The sequence below is a fragment of the Pundamilia nyererei genome, unplaced genomic scaffold (assembly GCF_000239375.1).
Source record: "Pundamilia nyererei isolate P.nyererei 1_Seehausen unplaced genomic scaffold, PunNye1.0 scaffold00058, whole genome shotgun sequence".
NCBI lineage: Eukaryota > Metazoa > Chordata > Actinopteri > Cichliformes > Cichlidae > Pundamilia > Pundamilia nyererei.
Window position 1 is genome coordinate 3,289,877 of NW_005187459.1, and position 14,860 is coordinate 3,304,736.

Below are 14,860 nucleotides of genomic sequence, written 5' to 3' on the forward strand. Positions count from 1 at the left end.
TGGCATCCTATATGCAACAAAACCCTTTCAAATGATGATGACACTAACATCAAATAAAACAAACATCAAGTAGTAGTACAGGCCACAGGGGATCATTTTTGTCCCCCAATTAAGGCGATTTGTCATTAAATACAACCAATACGTCCAAAAACAGCAAAAGTGAAATATTTTATTTGGGTACCTTGTGTCTGGCCAGCTGTTGAGTGGCTGCCTCCAGGCTGCCGCTAATACTGGGATCAGGGGTCACCATCCTGCTGGACATCTGCAGCAACCAGCGCTCCACTTCCTGGAGTTCGTTGTGGTAAGCTTCCTGTTCCTTCACCTGGCCTTCCAAATTCTCCACATGAGCCTGGACCACACAGTTCACAGACAAACTATACTGATGACAATGCATATGCAACAGCTGGGCAGGAAAGCTTCTTTGACACTGAGAAGCAACAGTGTTTTGTTTTGTTTTTTATCAGAAGCTAGTTTTACACAACTTTTTAGAAACATCCACATGCATGTACATGCACTTAATTTATGTGAAGCTGATTCCAAAGTTGCTGCTCTGCCTGCATGGAAAGTACATTAGTTTGTCCTCTTTTTCAAAAAGAACTACTGTCATCTGTGTACAGCTTCTCACCAAGGCAGTATTACAAAGTCCAGTGTAGTCCTTTTGTAGTTTGCTTATTTTATCTCGAATGGAGGGGTAGTGGACAGAGGAAAGTAGAGCGTCGCCCTTTTCCAGCACTGACTTGATGGCTCCATCATGGGACTGAACCATCTGCAACAGAGCCTAAAACACACAAACAGACCAGCTTTATCTTCAGTATCTTCCGCACAATAGGGTATGCTATGTGGCGTTAGATGTTAAGCTTTTTTTTAAATCTAGTTTACTATTAATAGGGTTTACTTATTAATGCCAACTGCTGTTAAAGCGGCCAATAAGCATCTGTCATTATGACTCTGGAAAATGGTCAGCAGTTATTTAAAGCAAATCTACTTTTAAAGTTAATTTTCAGACATGCAAGGTCACTCATGTGGTTCATTATGCTAATATTAGTCTTGTTGAATTCGCCAAAGAGAAAAAAATCACTTAGTGTAAAATTAATCCAGATGTCCCCCTCACTTTTTTTATACTATACCTTATACTTAGTCAGCTGTGCTCTGCGTTGATACAGCTCAGCCTTGGGCTCCACTGGCGTACGAAGCAAAGCCTTGGTTTCCACCAGCCACTGAGCCTGAGCCTTGTACCGGTCCTGGAACTCCTTAGCTAGCAGTAATGCCCGCTCAAGGAAGCTGCGCTCCTGCCTGAGGCCTCCGGCTAACTCCTCCAGCTGGGAAAGACGCGCCTCTACTTCTCCTCCTAAACTTTCAGCTGCAGATTCATTCAGGAAGCCTGCCGCCTGTTCTGCTCGCTCCCTAAGTGATTTCAGGAAGCTGTGACCGTGCTGGAGCTCAGACTGGAGACTCTGGGAGAAAGAGAAAGCATGAATAGAGCTCACCATGGGTCCTGCTACTGTGTTATCACCATTGCTTGTTACTAACTGACCTTCAGCCAAGGCAGTTTACACACTACTGAATGAAAGAAAAGAGTAAATCATCCTCTTGGATAAAATAGATTTATATCATAGCTTCACTGACTTTGAGGCTGGCATTCAATACAAGATCACTGATTCCCTTGTCCTTCACCTCCGGTGCTGTCCCAGTCACCCAGACAAGCCTTACAGTGCATTTGAAAAGCTTTGAACTCATCGGGTAGGCTGACACCTGCATGGTGCGATGTGGAGAGGACTGGGAGGTCATGTTGGGGAGAAACCACAGTGAATAATATGAAAGGAGGACCCAATTATAACAGGCCCTTAACAGGCACAAGTAGCTGCAGGGTTTCCAGGGCAACCATAACATGCCACACACACACACACACACTCACACCTCCACTCTATGGGATGCCATCTAGCTTTCATCATCAGTCTGTTATTGCTTGTGTAGAAAGTAGCCTCTCACTTCAGCAATCCCCGATCTCCAGCTATGGCTGTTGGTAATATAATATAACAAGAGCCGCGTCTGTCTGCACACGTCCATGCTTCCCGCTTAATGTGATGCTCCAGGCTCACTCGTCACTCGAGTAATGGCGTTCACGCTTTATGGCTTTAATGAGCGACACTGACTACATTTCAATTTCATATAGTTCTCTGTGTTTACCAAGAGCTAAAAGAAGAAATCTGCAGTAATTGCAGTTACAGCACTTTAGATTTAGTGCTGAAAAACTCATTATCGCCTCTTCATCTCACACCTGATATCAGTTTTCCATCTTAGCAGCAGTGGCAGTTGTTTATATGTTGAATTAAAGTTGCAAGATTTTGTTCTTCCAGAATCTGAAATAATCAGTGACTTCACTTAAGAGAATGATCAAAATTTGGTGCTCACAATCTGTCTTTGCATCAAATAAGTTATCAGCGTAAGGTTTTAAACTTGCATAGGCTCATATAATTTAATAATTCTATGGCTTCCATATAGCATAAGGCAGTACAGTCTTGTGAACAAGGTATATCAGGTCTTAAAGACATCATGCCCTTTCTGCTGTAGCTGTCTTATAGCACGTCAACCCAATTATCCCAGTCAAGTTCCTTGTCCACCTGCTGTAACTGGTGATTCTGCATCAGTGCCTGGGCTCTTTTATCTACTGCACTGCATCTACTATGGATCTGCCAACCATGTTTAGCAGTTACATTACCTACTAGAAGGGGAAGGACATTACAAAAATGACCCTTTAAGCAGTTTAGCAGTCTCTGCCGTCAGTGCATGAAAAGCAGCGAAACCACAGAACAGAAGGAGCATGTTTAATTCTGCATAGCTCAAAATTTTGTTCAAATTAATTAAGAAGCATATGTCAATTTCTGTGCTAAACTAAATGCATTCATTATTCCCAGTTACAAATATGGAATTAAAAAAATGGGGCGATTTACCTTTACCTTTGGGGAAAAAACTCTGACTGTGTGCATCAGAAACCATCAGGGACTCTGGGGAGGATATGACCTTGAACATTTATGAAATGCGAATGAAATTAAAAATTATGGAGGGAGGAGAAAGGAGGGGGGGGGTGCTTATTAATGAGAACCAACCCTTTTCTATTTTGCATTTTGCCTTGTTTACATGTTTGCACGAGCCAGTCATTTCAAAATAAATCTTGTCAAAGAAAACTACAGAGACGCTTCAGTTGAAGGGGACAAATTAAATTATATGTTACATTCTACATGATCACGATATGTACAATGAATTCACAGCACATTTACAACTGAGGTAGTCCATCATTACTGTATGACTCACACTTTGACAGTATCAAATAAAGTCCAAATCCAACTAATGGCCCTTGACACAGCTATTGATTACTGGTCTTTGTGTCGATGCATAATCATCCCTGCTCACTGAACAGCCCTGTAGCTCTCACTGCAGGAGATGAGCAAGCGCTCGTGTGTTATATGCAGTGCTGGAAGGACACATGTGGTGGCAGCATGTCTTCAGTGCATACGCAGAGACAGAGCATCGATCCCAGACACGGATTACTGCAAAGACTGCACCAGATGATCTATTGTAAACATCTATGTTTGGTGTGCGGGTGTGTGTGTGTGTTAAGGCTGTTCTGGATGTATGTGAAGAAGACAAAGAGAAATGAGATATAGCGATGGAGAAGTAAAAAAAATGCGCGAGGACTCATGGGTTTGCTGCAGCTTGTTAGTTAGCACTTTGGATGGGTTTTATGATATGAAACGAGTGTTTGAGGAGAGAAGTGTGTGTGTGTGTGTGTGTGTGTGTGTGTGTGTGTGTGTGTGTGTGTGTGTGTGTGTGTGTGTGTGTATTGAAGCAGTAAGGGCACTGCATCAATTACAGTGTCTGTGCCAGCAGGCTCCTGACACCGGCGCTTCTTCATCCTCTTACACACAGTGGGAGGTCTCCCCCTGCTACCACGCTTCCTCTAAAGCAGCACCCGCTTTGTCTTCATAAAGAGCCGATCGATACACACATTCTCACCCAATCCTCTACACACTCGATTTGAACTATGCCAGGCAAACTATAGTGGTGATTCTCTTTTTACAGTGTATGCATTTCTGAGCAGGGCTACCTCCCTCAAAAGCCAATTTGATGAAATGAACATAAGAGAAAGTGCTGCAGTCATTTTCTCTTAGGTGAGAGCGCTGTCCAAATATTATACGAACAATGAACGCTTTTCAAGTTTTACAGGAAGCCTATGCGTATTTTACCGGCCATTTTGCAGCTGCCAAAGAAAACTGCACAAAGGATTTGTTTGCTGGCTTGTGAAATTGGATTCATATGAGTTTGTGCTCAAATTCTTTGACATAAACAGTTCAGGGAGGTGCATTAGGTGCACTGCTGCACCTTCTATCCAAATGCATCACTTTGGGTCTAAACCGTGGAGGTTTAGAAATGTAACAGTGAAACTAAATAAACATACCTCTAGTTTTTTCATCTTCTTCTCCATGGCCGCCTGGTCTAGAGGTTCAGAAGTGTCAGTTAATGCTGTGAAGCTTTTCAGAGTCGAGCCAAGCCACTCGGTGAAGGACTTGCAAAGATTCTCTGTCTCTTCAATGCTCCTCAGCTCCTCTTGTAGCTGTTTGATGGTGTCCTGAAAGTAGATTAAATCGAAGGTCAGAAGAAAAAAGTTCCAGAAATGTTAAGTTTGGATTTTTAAGGAGGATAAATATCTTACTATGATACATAAAAGCTCTGTCTGCCTGAAAACTCTGTCTAGACGATCAGGAGATGAGCAACCAAACTTGGCACACACATAGATCTGAAGCCCCTGAAGGGACTTATCGAAATCAGATACTATGATATCCATCATGTTGCCTAGCAATGGGCTAAAAATACCAATTTTTTCCATTCATGCACCTATAACGTTATGTTAAAGTATGTTTCTTCTTCTTTCTTTTTTTTACCACAGCATCTACCCTATATCCACAAAAGGTGAATTATGGATGGCTTTTAATTACCTGTTTTTTAGTCTTTATTGACTTAAAACCTTATGAAAGCATCCTATTGGAACATCTAATTTATATCCCAAAAAGTTGAATTATACATGGCAAGCAACAGGCTAAAACCACCCATTTTCGTCATATAAATGTCTTAAACCTCCCTTTCTTTCGTAAACAACATTAGTCCTTCCCGGAAATATTAAGTCGACTGCTGTAGGTCAAATATAAATTGAGGATAAATGACAAAAACACAAACAAAACAGATTTCGTGTTTCATATGTCAGAATTATTGGTGAGACTCTTCAAAGTCTAACATTATATTTCTTTGCGGTAATTCTAGAAAACACTGCCTGTATCCTTTCCTTTTGAAGGTGTGATTTTTGCCCCAGCAGCAGTCTAACATTAGTCACCAAGGACCACAAGCTCTCTCATCAGCCATCAAAACAGAAAATATCCGTTTCCCCTCTACTCTTTCATCTGCTCAGTGTCAATAGCTTCACTACAAGGAGGAGTGGGTTTTTATGCTTTTGACGCATTATCCACTTGACTGATATTCTGAGTCGATAACACCGTGAGGATGGAGAGGGTTTCTTGCAGGTTTTGACACATTATTCACTCAACTTGCAAATCCTGTGGTGAGGAGCTCCAATTAGCTGATAGTGCTGAGTGCACACCTTTTCTGACTAGCCAGAGGTAACAGCTTCCCACCTCAAGCCCATATGGCCCACACTTCACACGGTATAATTACAGGCATCCACAGTTTGAGAGGGATGTTATGTGTTTGCATATGTGTGTAGGCACGACTGTAAAGTATATGCATATGTGAGACAATTTTAGCAGGAAAGGAAGGGTGTGGGCTGTACGGAGGTGGAGAAACAAAAGTGAGGGAGTAAAGGGGGACAAATGCGCACATACGCACACTCAGATGTGTTACTGAAGGTGTAAAAAAAAATCAATGCAGTGCAGGCAAAGCTTTTCCACTCCTGGTGCAGGGTGTGAGATTGCTTTCTGTAGCGTTTAATTACAGCTTTAGCTCCAGACCAGCAGAGCCCCATTGATTTTCCTTTAGTCCCCCCCCCTCAACCCAGAGGAGAAGACAAATAGAGAGGCTGGATCTGAGTATACAGAACAACCCCGGCAGGGGTAACATGGATAACTCTCAAAGCTACTTCAATGGGGTGTTACAGAAACAAAGTCAAAACTCTCCCAGGAGTAAATTCCACAGTGAGGGAGAACAATCATGTGTGAAAAACACACTGTGGGAAGAGACCCCAGAGGCAATGCATGAAAAATTCACATTTTCTAAAATATATGATTGAGATGGTAACGCAATTTTTTTTTTAACCTGCAGCCAGCTTGTTTTTAATTCTTTTTATTTATTAAACTCACAATGACACCTAGGTCTTGTTTACACATTTACATATCAAGGCTGGCAGTGTAGGCAATAGGGTGGATCCAAAGAAGCAGGTAAGAAAATCTGGTGAAGTGTTTTAAAAAGCTGTGATGACAATGGAGAATTAGAGGTAAGCAATGTAACAGATACAGTCACCAGGCATGGTGGCTCTGAGAAAAGAGCAGCTGAAATTGAGCCTTTATGAATATTGAACAAATAAGGAAAACAGGAACAGGTGAGAAATTTGAGATTCATACTTCTGCAGCGGTAATGAAGCTATGTGTAGACAGAATGCTGATTGGTTCAAACTCTGCTTGAACAGGAAAGGCAGTGATAATAATAAACCCAGAGTAATAAACATCTGAATGGAAGCACAGACAATGGTTGCTTCTGATGCTCAGTTTTAGTTCACTGCAAAGAACTTCTTTGACTATTATGACTTCTGATTTCATGGCTGCAAGGGCGACACTGAAGGAACAACTTTAGCACAAACATGAACAAAAGCAGTCCACATTGTAGTATGCTGATTTTTCCACACTGCCCTCAAGTGACAGCAAACATCTACAACATACTGATGTGGGTTGCAAAGCTCAGTGTAACACCTGCACGCTACAAAAGCAGTACCGTGCTGGGAGCTTAAGTGGTCGGGGTAAATCAGGTGAAACCGAGATGGAAGCAGAATCTGTGAGTGAAGAAATGCATGAACTGGCAAAGTGCGCCCAAAGGCAGAAATATAAATACATGCAGGAATGTAGGGCCTTTACATTACAATATAAAACATCTTGAGGGGACTGTGTTTGTGAAATGGTGTTAAATAAAAACAAACAAACAAACAACTGTGACATCACACTGTTCCTGAGTACATTTGGAGCAACAGAGGAACAACTGGGTTAGCAACACCACAAACGCTGAAAACACCACAACAAACCCCTCATGTGGCTCACTGTTAAATAGATAAAGGATCTCTGAAAATGCAAAGCACCATTAACTGAATATAAAGGCAATATTATTATATTAAACTGCAGATAATCAAGAGCGCCAAACCTGTATGTTGAGCAGCAGGGAGTGGTAGCGGGCAGTGAGCTGAGTGGCCGTAACACTGATACGACTGCTGATGTAAGTTTCCTCCAGAACCTCCTGGGCTAAAGATGAAAGTCCATCGACTTCACTCTGCCGTGTGAGCACTGCCTCCAGACACCCCTGATCACAAGGGACACATAAGTTTTTATATTTTAGTTACATACTGCCAAAGCTATAGATGATTTATATGTCAGCAAAGTTCATTTAAAAGCCAGGTGTCAGAAAACGCATTACAAGCAAAACAATATAGGGCCTAGAAGGACAGAAGGGTGTGTGTGTGTGTGTGTGTATGGGGACCAAAAATTGGAATTTTACTACACTTGTGGGGACCGACAGCACTTATGGGGACCAAAATCCCAGTCCCCACAACTTTGAAGGCATTTTTGAGACTCAAAAATGGAGTTAGTGGACACTTAGTGTCAGGGTTGCAATTGGGTTAAGGTCAGGGTTAGGGTAAGAGTTAGGTTTAGACTTTCTTTTTTGATGGTTAGGGTAAGTGGCTAGGGAAAGCATTATGTCCCACAAGATATGAATCCCCAACATGTGTGTGTGTGTGTGTGTGTGTGTGTGTGTGTGTGTGTGTGTGTGTGTGTGTGTGTGTGTGTGTGTAAATGCAAGGAAGGAAAATACTGAGACTCTCTGGCATCCTGACAGTGGCAGGAAGCATGCTCCAGAGGGAGGAGACCAAGTACGGGAAATACTGCTGTTTTATTTGAAACATGACAAAGTGATGCGCTGTAGTATAAAGTGACACAATGCTTCACAGCTTACAGCATGTGTGGCTGTGTTTTTAGGTTAGTTTGCTTCTTCTGTGTCCTGAAATGTAAATCACGAAACTGTGAGCTTGATATTCTTCTGTTTGGTTTTCAGTATAACCAGAAGGTACCTCTGACTGAAGTGACCAGTGAAATAAAAAAAATTATTTGTTGAAATATTATTAAACTATGGTATTCCATATGGTGGCTGGGATGGGCTCCAGCCCCTCCAGCGACCCTGAATTGTATTAGCAGAAGAAAATAGATGGATGGGTATCGCTAAACAATTTCCTGGCTGGGGGAAGTAGCTTCCTGAAGTCTCTACATCCTGGCCCCCAAAAATAAATTCTTCTAATAAGACAGTATGTTGTTCCCTTTTGAGCTTTACAGTGTTGACAGTTGCATGAAATATCAAGGGCCTGTATCTTATATGGACTGCAGCAATCAGGCCTCTTTCTCACCTGGAGTTTCTTCAGCTGAATCTGCTTGGTGGTTGCGTCTGACCTCCGATTACTTCTGATATTAGCTACCCTCTCCATCTCCTCCAGCCACTGTGCCAGGCTCAGGAATTTATGTCCCATCTGCCTCAGTCGGGTCAGCATTGAGTGCAGCTGGCCTTGAGTCTCCTTTAGACGGCTCTGATAGGCCGCCCACTCTCGCTGAGCGGTGTCCAGGGCTCGGTCCTCGATCTGAGGTATACCCCAGGGGATTACTCTCTCTCTGCTGGTGAGCACAGCGGACAGTAAGGCTTGGCCATTTGAACAGTGCTCCTGCAGGTTCTGTGAAGAAAATGAAGAGTCAAGAACAAAGTAAATACTGGAGGTCACTGAAGACTTAAAACATTTAGAAAGGGTTAGGTGTTAGGTGCTTTACTTTTGAAAAATACGACTATGCGTAGGCAGGGTTAAAAGTTTGCAGCTATTCTCTTCTCTGATCATAACCATATAGAGTTGACATAAAACTCCACAGTGTTTCTACCTGTAGCTGCTGCAGTGTATTCTCAAGTGTATCCACGTTTCCCTCTGGATGGGACAATGAGGCCAGAGAGGCCTGCTCCTTCTCCAGCCAGTCCTCAAACACATGTAACCCCCTTTGATACTCTTGATGCACCAGCACCAGCTCCTTGGCCTTGCTGACTGCATTCTGCAAAAAATAAACAAGACGCAAACATTAATGGATGAAAGCAGTTCAAGCTCAAAGAGAAATATGTGTAATGATTTTACAATAATTATTAGGCAAGTCAGTAAAATTTTCAACAAGTTCATGCCCTTCAGTATTTTGGGGAATATAATTAATAATAATTAATTTCTGAAAAAGCATGAAGCAAGCTTTTAAAGAAATACACTCAAACTATTCGGTTATTATTCAAATGCCTGCAGAGGAAAAAATGAAGCCGTATGTTCTGAGTAAGCACCTTAGCCTTTTCTTTGAGGGAGTTGTATCTACACTGCAGCTGCTGCACCTCCTGCTGTGTCGTGTGGTGTTCAGTCATATTGGAACCCTTTGTGGCAATGGTCTCCAGAGGACTGCTATGACTCAGTACTTCCTCATAGAGAAGCTGGAAAGAAAGGAGAACCCATAGATCATTGCAACTGGGATGCTCTGAGGTATAAATGTAACTGCATGAATCTAAAGCGGATAAATGGCTAAAATTTTAATTAAATTAAAATTACAGTCAGGCTAATCTAAATACAGAGTTTGGATAGTCTACAGTGGCATTTGATACCTTGGTCTTTCCCAGGTTAGCAGTCTTGTCTCTCATCTCAGAGTACTGTCTGTCTGAGCAGCTAAGCGTCTCTTCAACCCGATCCATCCACTGCATAAACTGACCCACGTCCTCTTGATAGCTGGTCCACTGCGACAGAGCACCTTCCAGCTGACTGTGACCATAAATAAGGCAAAGTTAGCACAGAGGGAACAAACAAGATTCTGAACAGCTAAATCTAATAATCCCTTTAACCTTTCAACTAGCAGAAATCCATCAAGGGAAACTAGGCAGCTCCCAGTCCCATTTATCAAAGACTGACAGATTAATTGCCCCATGCTCACCTTTTACACTGGATTGAGGCAGACAGCAGTGAGTCCCACGAGTCTTTGAGGTCTTGGATCTGTTTGCGAATCACCGGGACTCCCTCAGCTGAAGTGTTCCTCTGGACTGCCTCTCCCCGCGTCAAGAGCATTTTTAGCTGGATCTCCCTCTCCTGACGGGCAGTTAGTAAGGCCTACAGATAGAGGTGAACACACAGACAGAAAATAACTCTCTAAAGGGTAAAATGCATCTCGCCCTGTTTCTTTCTAAACCATTAAAATAGATGCAACATATCTACAGATAAAACTTGTGTCAAGTCAGAAATCTGCAGTTGAATGGTTTGTAAAATAAGCCTGTGTAATGTTTACTTCTGAAAATTTTAAACACAATATCTCAGTTACAGTGATTTAGCCCACGTAGGGCTCAGTCACACAGGCCTAGAGACTGGTCGGCAACAGGGCAACACCAGTCTCTATTCTAGTCGGTAGTCTGGAGGTTTCCTGCTGTCGCTGGGTGAAATCACTTGTAAAGAGGGTGCTGACTGATAACCTTCTTGTGATTGCTTTGGTCACTAACAGATTGCTGCAATCCTCCGTTTCTTGCATGGAAACTGACTTATCTGCCAGCACTCTACAACTTCTTGGTAGGTGGCTGTGAAATTGTGAAGCCTGTGACGCAAACAAGAAATGGAGAACCTTGTCTTGGTTTCAACGGTAAGGCATTACTTTCACGGCTTATTGTTTTTTTTAAATTACACTGCTGCTTGGTTGTTGGTTGCAGCTGTTTGCTGGTAATTTGGTATCTTGTGTGCAACCTGCAGGGGACCACAGCAATCTGTACAGCTCTCCGCAACAAATTTAATCAAGCTACAGCAACCACACGCCAACTTAATGGGGAATACTCATTTTTGTTCCTAGCGGCCAGCAAAGAAAAGTCTTGCTAGGAAAATGTGCATGAATGGACTTTTTGTGTATCCCGTTAAAGAACTCCATCCATGTCTTCCTTCCTTACTTCAAGTTGTAACATCCGGTCCTCCAACAAGCCCTTGTCTGTAGTGGTGGAGATGCAGGTGTTGAGGACCCGCTGAGCCTCACACACCCAGTCCTGGAGCTCTTTCAGTCCTTCAGAGAAAAGGCGGTGTTCCCCTACAATGCGCTCAATCCTGGATGCCTTGTCCTGTTAGATATTAAAGTAGAGTAATGTGACTATACTCCTCAAGTCTTTCCTTACCAAAGAGTTAAACATTACACGTGTTTCCAGTGAACAACAACAGTTTCTTCATATTTTTCTGTGTTCGTGTTTGAAATTACAGCCTTGTTTTCCCAGATAGACATCTCTAGAGACTCTCCCACCCACATGTTATAGCACAAGAAAAAAAACCGCATTGTGTTTTCAGTCATCACTCATACATCTGCAACATCTGTGGATCTGCAAAGCGCAGAAAGTAAAAGCTTCAATAACTGGTGGCAATTTTTGAAGTGTTTTCATTCCTGTTTCCACGTCTAGGAGGGAAGAGGACCTAAAAATAGCACTTCACTGGCTGGCCAGCAAAGTAAATAAATCCCATTCATCATCGCCGGGGTACTCTCATTGTCCCGAGGTAACAGAATGGTGCTCTGTGGTCAGCGTAATATTTTGTTCTGTGATGTATCAAATTAATCATACGAGTGCGACCACTTTAATGAGAGCTCCACAAAGGTCAGCTTCTCAAGCAGTGACACATTTCAGCTGTGACATTTCAGAAGTGCTTTAGTGGATAAAGGTACGCTGCACAGTCTTGGCCCTTCTATGCTGATGAGGCTGCAAGCACAAGGGCGTTTTAGAGGTAAGAGAGATTACTGAGCTCAGGTAAATTACTCTGGGAACCAGGTCTTCCCTTGGAGACATGACTAATGTGCAAGGGGGCAGCAGTCCATGACACGGCAGATCATACAACAAAACAGCGAACACCACAGCTGGACAGAAAGCTCTTTAGTGTTTATCAAGAGCACATGGGTTAAGCAAGGCACATTTCAGCACACTGTAGCAGTCTGTGATAGAAGCAGAGCATAAAGAGAGGAAAGGCAAGAAATAAGGTTACAAGGCGTGAGCGGTGTTACCTTGGTTAAGTTGCTGAGGGCTAGGTATTGTGCTGACAGCTGAGATACTCTGTGGACGAAGCCCTTTCCGGCTGCTTGTCCCTCCCAGAGTCGATGAGCTCTTTCCCTCAGCCTGCCCAGCTCTACCTCCTGACACGCCATCTCCTCCAGCACACACTAAGCCGATGTGAAGCAGGCAAGTGGTGGAAAAACAGAGACGGAGCAATTGGATGTTGGTGAGCGCAGGGTACAGAAAAAGTGATGGGTTGGAAAGTGTGGTTGTGTGTGAGCACCATTAGAGGTGAAAATGAAACAACAGAAAACATAACATTTTTCATAACAGCAGAGACACGAGGCACGAGAAGCGCAGAGGAGGAGGGATATGGGATTAACATGTCACAAGTACACACTAGAGCACATCAAAATACATGGATAAAAACAGAGGAACACGAGCATCAGCAGTATTTCTCCTGATGTTCACTTTTACATATAAATGCTGTTATTAGGTTAGACACCACAGCAAAGAAGAGGCACAGGAGACACGGCTGATAACGTAATCCAAAGACGGGTTGTATACATGTTAAAGGGTAAGGAGGATTTTCCCTACATGAGTTCAGAGACTGAAGCCTGTGTGTTTTATTGTACTTCAGGTGCTGTGGGAAGAAATGTAATTGCTTGCAGGGACCAGACAAAAGGCAATGACGAGAAGTGCTACAGCGGGGGACAGAATAAATATAAAAATAGCAACAATGATACGAGCAGAGCTTTGAGATGGGTTTGATTTTTCTTTTTTCCCTTTGTCAGTTTTATCTTTTTTAACGCTTCATGCCTGTCTTCCCTTTTTGTCTCTGCCAGACGTGGCAGAGGCTGTTATCGCATCCTGAAAAAGGCCTTTTAGCCACGCAGTGCTTCAGCTTTGACAGAAGGAGAATTAATTAGATTTCTGGACTTTTCTTCTGACTATTGTGTCAAGACGCAGCTCTATTTTGATCCAGTGGTGCTCGAAAAATGTAATTAGGTCCTTCTCTTCTCCCCAGTGAATTGAAATTGTACTTCAGGGATCCATATCTGATGGAGAGCTGACTATTTAGTATCCTTGGAAAATCTACTTAATATTCAATTTGCGGTGTAATGACAAGGTTTATTTGAGTGAAGAGAGGAAATTAGAAAACATCAGTGAGAGCAGCTGAGAAGAGAAATGTAAAAGGGGCAGCCTCACTAACGTAATGCAATTTAACAGTAAATGGACCCTACAGTATTGATTAAAATGTCCTGATGTACTGCTACAGGGGTGGACTAACAGATTGACCCTTCATCAGCCACAATAACCGCAGAAGTAATGTCATTGTAAGAGGACTGTAATGTCCAGGGAGAATCATGAGCACGACTGTGGGCTTCACAGTACCTGTAGTTTGCTGAGCTCCTGCTTCTTGGCTGGAAGGTCATGTAGGCGAGCACTGCTCTCCTGAACTCTGACCTCTGTGCTGTTCAGCCATTCCTGCAGAGGCTCAGCACTGGCCTCAAACTCTGTCATCTGGGCCTGCAGGTTCTGCAAATGTGAAGTAACTTGTTAAATACACCTTTTGAGGTTCTGAATTTGCACAAACTCTACAAATATCAGAGAAAGTGAGCATTCTGATAAAAAAAAAATGAAACTAATGATTGCTTGCTTTCTTGCACATTAAATACACATTGATGTAATTTTGCAGCCATCTGCTAAGCACGGAAAACAATGCACCAACCTTGAGAGCATCTTCTCTCATTTGCAGGTTATTCATCAGGCTTTTCCAGTCTTCTCTCGCATTTGCCACCTTGGCCTTGATTCCCTCCACCCTGTCCTTGGACACTACAGCCATCAGCAGCTCCCCACTGGCTCCTACTGTACTAAGCCTGGCCTGGCCATTCTCCCTGTCACTCAAGAACTCCTAAGGGGATACAGTACACAGACAAAGACAAAGGAGCAGTGACTATTTAACTGAAGCACGCACACAAAGGGAGAAGGGTGTGAAAGGAGGGGAAAAAAAGACTGAATGACTATCCCAAACTTCTTCTTTTTTTTGCCTTTTGCTGCAGTGCCTGACGGGTAACAAAGCCATTCTCTACATTGTCAACAAATTTTCTCTCAAGGTCCCAGAATGTGACCCTACATTGTGAAAAGCAGTAATTACATTAGATGAAGTCATTACTAATTCTACATGCATATGAAGAAGTGGCCTGACCCACAGACGCAATAACAGATAAGGGAAGTCAATGAGCCTGAAATGTGTCTGCTTTTTTTTTTTTCTTTTTTACAAAGCGCCTTCATACACACCCACCGGCAATGTACACACACATATTAGGATAAACACGCATATGCAGCATGCACACACACAGACACCCCTCCCTCTGAGCTGAGCCGATGACAGTAGCGCAGCAGGGACCACTCCACCATCTGTGCAGTCAGCACATCACTTACACACACTATCTAGCTTCAGCCTCCTCAAAACACACACACACACACACACACACACACACACACACACACACACACACACACACACACACACACA

The 14,860-nt window shown here is 42.9% G+C and overlaps 1 protein-coding gene across 1 annotated transcript in view; it reads right to left on the minus strand.

The window, feature by feature from the left end:
- Nucleotides 1-14,860, minus strand: part of syne1a (spectrin repeat containing, nuclear envelope 1a) — a 124,397-nt gene that overhangs the window by 54,206 nt on the left and 55,331 nt on the right. The window contains exons 62-75 of the mRNA XM_013911189.1: nucleotides 14,054-14,236; nucleotides 13,717-13,860; nucleotides 12,333-12,488; nucleotides 11,245-11,409; nucleotides 10,254-10,426; nucleotides 9,931-10,084; nucleotides 9,619-9,762; nucleotides 9,183-9,347; nucleotides 8,666-8,983; nucleotides 7,414-7,569; nucleotides 4,457-4,627; nucleotides 1,128-1,454; nucleotides 626-778; nucleotides 182-349 (exon numbers count right to left, since the gene is read on the minus strand). Of these exons, the coding sequence (XP_013766643.1) occupies nucleotides 182-349; nucleotides 626-778; nucleotides 1,128-1,454; nucleotides 4,457-4,627; nucleotides 7,414-7,569; nucleotides 8,666-8,983; nucleotides 9,183-9,347; nucleotides 9,619-9,762; nucleotides 9,931-10,084; nucleotides 10,254-10,426; nucleotides 11,245-11,409; nucleotides 12,333-12,488; nucleotides 13,717-13,860; nucleotides 14,054-14,236 (2,577 nt within the window). The remainder of the gene's footprint in view (nucleotides 1-181; nucleotides 350-625; nucleotides 779-1,127; nucleotides 1,455-4,456; nucleotides 4,628-7,413; nucleotides 7,570-8,665; nucleotides 8,984-9,182; nucleotides 9,348-9,618; nucleotides 9,763-9,930; nucleotides 10,085-10,253; nucleotides 10,427-11,244; nucleotides 11,410-12,332; nucleotides 12,489-13,716; nucleotides 13,861-14,053; nucleotides 14,237-14,860) is intronic.